Source organism: Oncorhynchus masou, unplaced genomic scaffold, assembly GCF_036934945.1.
Source record: "Oncorhynchus masou masou isolate Uvic2021 unplaced genomic scaffold, UVic_Omas_1.1 unplaced_scaffold_1020, whole genome shotgun sequence".
NCBI classification, from domain to species: domain Eukaryota; kingdom Metazoa; phylum Chordata; class Actinopteri; order Salmoniformes; family Salmonidae; genus Oncorhynchus; species Oncorhynchus masou.
In genome coordinates this window covers 49856-55855 of record NW_026999886.1, presented here as the reverse complement: position 1 = coordinate 55855, position 6000 = coordinate 49856, and the positions used below count along the sequence as shown (strand labels likewise).

Here is a 6000-nt window from a genome sequence, read left to right as displayed (position 1 = left end):
TCCTGCTCTTCCTCCAATCACAATCCTACATCCCCCAAGATACCTCCAATCAGCATGACATCCTGCTCTTCCCATATGTGTGTTGATTACTTTTTCCCTGTTGATGTTCCACCTCGGATAAAACATCTTGTGTCAAAAATGAAACAAGCTGTAAGAACCAATCAAATAGTATATTGCATTTTTCTTAATTATGAGTCTGAAATATTGTTCAATCATGGTAAGATGTGAGAATCTGATTGAGATGTTGGTGAAATGTTTGTTGGTCGTTCACCATTGCTCCTCAGTTAAACTGTTCAACTTACAACAAACACATTTGATGTCATGTTATCTGGTTTGTTGTGAAGATTGAAGCTGAGAAGCATAACTGGAGTTTGATCTCCCACTTCCCCCCGTCGTGCCGGGCCTTCCTCAGATCTGAGTCAGGAGTTGACTGTACAACAGAGATAACAGGAGTTTGATCTCCCACTTCCCCCCGTCGTGCCGGGCCTTCCTCAGATCTGAGTCAGGAGTTGACTGTACAACAGAGATAACAGGAGTTTGATCTCCCACTTCCCCCCGTCGTGCCGGGCCTTCCTCAGATCCGAGTCAGGAGTTGACTGTACAACAGAGATAACAACAGAGATAACAGGAGTTTGATCTCCCATCTCCCCCCGTCGTGCCGGGCCTTCCTCAGATCCGAGTCAGGAGTTGACTGTACAACAGAGATAACAGGAGTTTGATCTCCCATCTCCCCCCGTCGTGCCGGGCCTTTCTAAGATCCGAGCCAGGAGTTGACTGTACAACAGAGATAACAACAGAGATAACAGGAGTTTGATCTCCCATCTCCCCCTGTCGTGCCGGGCCTTCCTCAGATCCGAGCCAGGAGTTGACTGTACAACAGAGATAACAGGAGTTTGATCTCCCACCTCCCCCCGTCGTGCCGGGCCTTCCTCAGATCCGAGTCAGGAGTTGACTGTACAACAGAGATAACAGGAGTTTGATCTCCCATCTCCCCCCGTCGTGCCGGGCCTTTCTAAGATCCGAGCCAGGAGTTGACTGTACAACAGAGATAACAACAGAGATAACAGGAGTTTGATCTCCCATCTCCCCCTGTCGTGCCGGGCCTTCCTCAGATCCGAGCCAGGAGTTGACTGTACAACAGAGATAACAGGAGTTTGATCTCCCACCTCCCCCCGTCGTGCCGGGCCTTCCTCAGATCCGAGCCAGGAGTTGACTGTACAACAGAGATAACAACAGAGATAACAGAGAATCCATACTGGCAGACGGGCAGAAGCCTCTCTCTTTTCACTGTATCTGTGTTTTTCCTACAGCGTCTAGTAGCTACACTATGACTTGACGACTTCTTGCATATTTCATGTCCTTAAAAGTTCACATCAAAGGCTGGTGCTCAAACTCCAGATTTTCATAAATGCTTTATTGTCAAGCAAAAGGCTGTCTGTAGTACAGAGACATCTAAAAGGATGTCAGAGGACCAGGCAATGACTGTCTTCAGAAGTCATTTACTTTTAATGGCCAATATTTATACATTCTGTGCAGTTCCTTGGAGAGATAAGAGATTATGCTAATAGTATTACTATTGATGTTGGAGAGGAGAGGCCCATACAGAAATCAGGCCTGTCTTCAGCCCAGGGGCAAGAGTAGCTATGCACACCCAGATTAATCAATTCCACCTCTTATTGAAGCCATTATTCTATATGTGTCTGAAATGGGAATTATATGAGATGAGAAAGAACAAGAACTCTCTCCCTGGGTGTCATCAAACAGTCAATAGTCTCTAATGAGTTTACAGAGTTACAGTAATCCCATTTCTGGAGAATTACAGAGCTACGAAGCATAATTAATAGTTATGTCATGTTTATGATGTGTCATGTATGCTTTATGAACATACAGACAGGTAACATAAATCATTTCAAGATTTATGCAATTGTTAAGATATTTTTGGTTCCCATATCTTGGCGCCTATTTTGACGAAACCGCACAATGAAAACATCAGCTTGATGATCAAGACTAATATGGTGTTACTATGGGAACTCCTGAGAGTTTCCTGGTTCACATGAAAGAGCAAAAAAAACAAATCCACACAGTGTGAAGATGAAAGGTTGGAATATACACATGAGCACACACACACACAGAGAACGTATTCATCTGATAGATCAAATAGGGAAAGGGAAATCGGAAACCTAGTCAGTTGCACAACTGAATGCATTCAACCAAAATTCTCCTTACCATTACATTAATAAAGCTAATATCGAACTACTGAGCACTGCTTATGAAAGTAAGGCCTCGATTTAATCAGACTGAGTGTTAACCTGCGTTGGCAAACACCTGCATAGCAGATGTTTTGGCGGTGTTGGAGGTGTAACTGCTGTATGAGCTGACCAATAGGTGAGCGGTTGCTCTTGTGTGTAACAAACCACTCCCCTCCTTATTATCCCTACCGCCTTAGAAGTTCAAAACGGCGATAGAGAGTGTCGGCTAATGCATGTTTTTGTCACACCCTGATCTGTTTCACCTGTCTTTGTAATTGTCTCCAACTCCCTCCAGGTGTCTTTCCCATTATCCCCCATGTATTTATACCTGTGTTCTCTGTTTTCCTGTTGCCAGTTCGTCTTGTTTGTCAAGTCAACCAGCATTTTTATTCTCAACTCCTGCCTTTCCCAGTATAACGGCTTTCTTCCTGGGACGGAGAGGCGGACCAAAACGCAGCGTGGTTGGAGTTCATGTTCTTTAATAAGAGACACTTAACATGAACTAACTACAAAACAATAAATGTGAAAACCGAACACAGTCTTATCTGGTGCATAGACACAAAGACAAGAAACAACAACCCACAAATCCCAACACAAAACAGGTTACCTAAATATGGTTCCCAATTAGAGACAATGACTAACATTTGCCTTTGATTGAGAACTATATTAGGCCAAACATAGAAATAGACAAACCAGACACACAACATAGAATGCCCACCCAGCTCACGTCCTGACCAATACTAAAACAAGGAAAACGCGAAAGAACTATGGTCAGAACATGACACCCAGTCTCTCTTTTTCTCGCCCTCCTGGTTTTGACCCTTGCCTGTCCCGACTCTGAGCCCACCTGCCTGACCACTCTGCCTGACCCTGAGCCTGCCTGCCGTCCAGTACAGTTGCCCCACCTCTGGTTTACTGACCCCTACCTCCCTGACCCTGAGCCCACCTGCCTGACCCTGAGCCTGCCTGCCGTCCAGTACAGTTGCCCCACCTCTGGTTTACTGACCCCTGCCTCCCTGACCCTGAGCCCACCTGCCTGACCACTCTGCCTGACCCTGAGCCTGCCTGCCGTCCAGTACAGTTGCCCCACCTCTGGTTTACTGACCCCTGCCTACCCTGACCCTGAGCCTGCCTGCCGTCCGGTACCGTTGCCCCCCTCTGGTTTACTGACCCCTGCCTACCCTGACCCTGAGCCTGCCTGCCGTCCAGTACCCCCCCCCCCCCTCTGGTTTACTGACCCCTGCCTGCCTTGAGTCTTACCTTCATACCTGACAGTTTTCATGTTCATTTGGATGGGGTTATATAATAGCCTATCTGTCCAACGAGGTGTACACAACTGAACATCACGCATTTGAATGTTTGAACGTTGCTGCATGAACTTATAACGTTGCTGCATTGGATTTGTCGGTTTATAAAGTCAGGTGCTTGTGTTGCAATAAATTGTCATATCAAGCTAACGAAATGAACCGCTTTCGGATTTTTGACAGCTCTAACGCAGTTCCCCTGTTGATCTACTAGCTCACCAACCCTGGTCTATCATGAAGTAAAGTAATCATGAAGTAATGTCTGTCATCTCTGTTGATCTACTAGGTCACCAACCCTGGTCTATCATGAAGTAAAGTAATCATGAAGTAATGTCTGTCATCTCTGTTGATCTACTAGGTTACCAACCCTGGTCTATCATGAAGTAAATGTCTGTCATCTCTGTTGATCTACTAGGTTACCAACCCTGGTCTATCATGAAGTAATGTCTGTCATCTCTGTTGATCTACTAGGTCACCAACCCTGGTCTATCATGAAGTAATGTCTGTCATCTCTGTTGATCTACTAGGTTACCAACCCTGGTCTATCATGAAGTAATGTCTGTCATCTCTGTTGATCTACTAGCTCACCAACCCTGGTCTATCATGAAGTAAAGTAATCATGAAGTAATGTCTGTCATCTCTGTTGATCTACTAGGTTACCAACCCTGGTCTATCATGAAGTAAATGTCTGTCATCTTTGTTGATCTACTAGGTTACCAACCCTGGTCTATCATGAAGTAATGTCTGTCATCTCTGTTGATCTACTAGGTCACCAACCCTGGTCTATCATGAAGTAATGTCTGTCATCTCTGTTGATCTACTAGGTTACCAACCCTGGTCTATCATGAAGTAATGTCTGTCATCTCTGTTGATCTACTAGGTTACCAACCCTGGTCTATCATGAAGTAATGTCTGTCATCTCTGTTGATATACTAGGTTACCAACCCTGGTCTATCATGAAGTAATGTCTGTCATCTCTGTTGATATACTAGGTTACCAACCCTGGTCTATCATGAGGTAATGTCTGTCATCTCTGTTGATCTACTAGGTTACCAACCCTGGTCTATCATGAAGTAATGTCTGTCATCTCTGTTGATCTACTAGGTCACCAACCCTGGTCCTGGAGAGCAACAAGATGTGCTCTTTCTGAAATGCTTAGATAGGTAACATGATCGCAGGTTAGTCAGTGTCAGACATGTTTTTCACCAGGCTCCCTCTCTATCTCCCTCTCTGGCTCCCTCTCTGGCTCCCTCTCTATCTCCCTCTCTATCTCCCTCTCTGGCTCCCTCTCTGGCTCCCTCTCTGGCTCCCTCTCTGGCTCCCTCTCTGGCTCCGTCTCTGGCTCCCTCTCTATCTCCCTCTCTGGCTCCCTCTCTGGCTCCCTCTCTGGCTCCCTCTCTGGCTCCCTCTCTGGCTCCCTATCTGGCTCCCTCTCTGGCTCCCTCTCTGGCTCCCTCTCTGGCTCCCTCTCTGGCTCCCTGGAGCTGCTCCTCGTAGTACAGTAGTTGGTCCACTTCAAAGCCATCACTGGGCCTCTCCACCAGGCTGCTGAGGGCCTGTCTGATGCTCTCCTCATCCTCCTGCCTCTCCCTGGCTCCCTTCAGGTAGTTATACACCCTCTGGAAGACGGTTAGACCCAGCCGACGGGACACTGACCTGGGACAGACACAGGGAGAGAGACCGGGTGTCAACTCTGTCCACTAATCACGCTCATCAGCCTGACATTGGCTGACATTTTGACAGTTTAAATGTTGTCCCGGGTCCCATAACATGCTCTCTGTGTAGAGTGATTTGATGTGATTACAGGAGGCAGGAAATTACATTGAACTTGTACTTCAGTGAAATATCATGCTAAACATTTGCATGGTGTGCACCGTGGGCAACCTCAAGCTAATCTTGAACAGAACCAGGACGATTGTTGCTGAAGCATGTGAACAGACGTATTCAGACAGAATAACAGCACTTGGCATTTACATCTTAGTCATTTAACAGACTCTCTTATCCAGAACGGCTTAAAGTAGTGAGTGCATACATTTTTCGTATGGTTCCCCCGTGGAATTTACCCACAACCCTGGCATTGCAAGCTCCATGCTCTATCAACAGAGCCACACAAGACCACAAATAGACCACTCTTGTACCCGTTAGCAACAAGAGTAGTCCATTTGTTCCTGTATGCTTTCACATAATGCATAATGGGTGCTGTGAAAGATAGAGTATTACTATACCTGTCTGTCTAATAGAATGGGAAAAACATAGTTATCTCATCACATGGAGACATACAGTGTCACTAGCCAGTGCTAAGCTGCCTAAGTGTCTGTGTGTGCTGTCATCAGTGGGTGTTCCGTTGCCATGGAGCTGGCAGCAGGAAAAGAGCAGGTCCATTGGGGCGGGCCTCGTGAATTTGACGAGGATGTGGGCCCAAGAAACTCCTGGTATCATATACCAAA

At 46.3% G+C, this 6000-nt stretch overlaps 1 protein-coding gene across 1 annotated transcript in view; it reads right to left on the bottom strand.

Annotated features, from left to right (window-relative positions):
* Nucleotides 1-4901: 4901 nt before the first annotated feature.
* LOC135528688 (serine/threonine-protein kinase Nek11-like) overlaps nucleotides 4902-6000 on the bottom strand; it is a 44959-nt gene continuing 43860 nt past the window's right edge. The window contains exon 7 of the mRNA XM_064957799.1: nucleotides 4902-5209. Coding sequence (XP_064813871.1) covers nucleotides 4972-5209 — 238 coding nt within the window. The 3' untranslated portion in view covers nucleotides 4902-4971. The remainder of the gene's footprint in view (nucleotides 5210-6000) is intronic.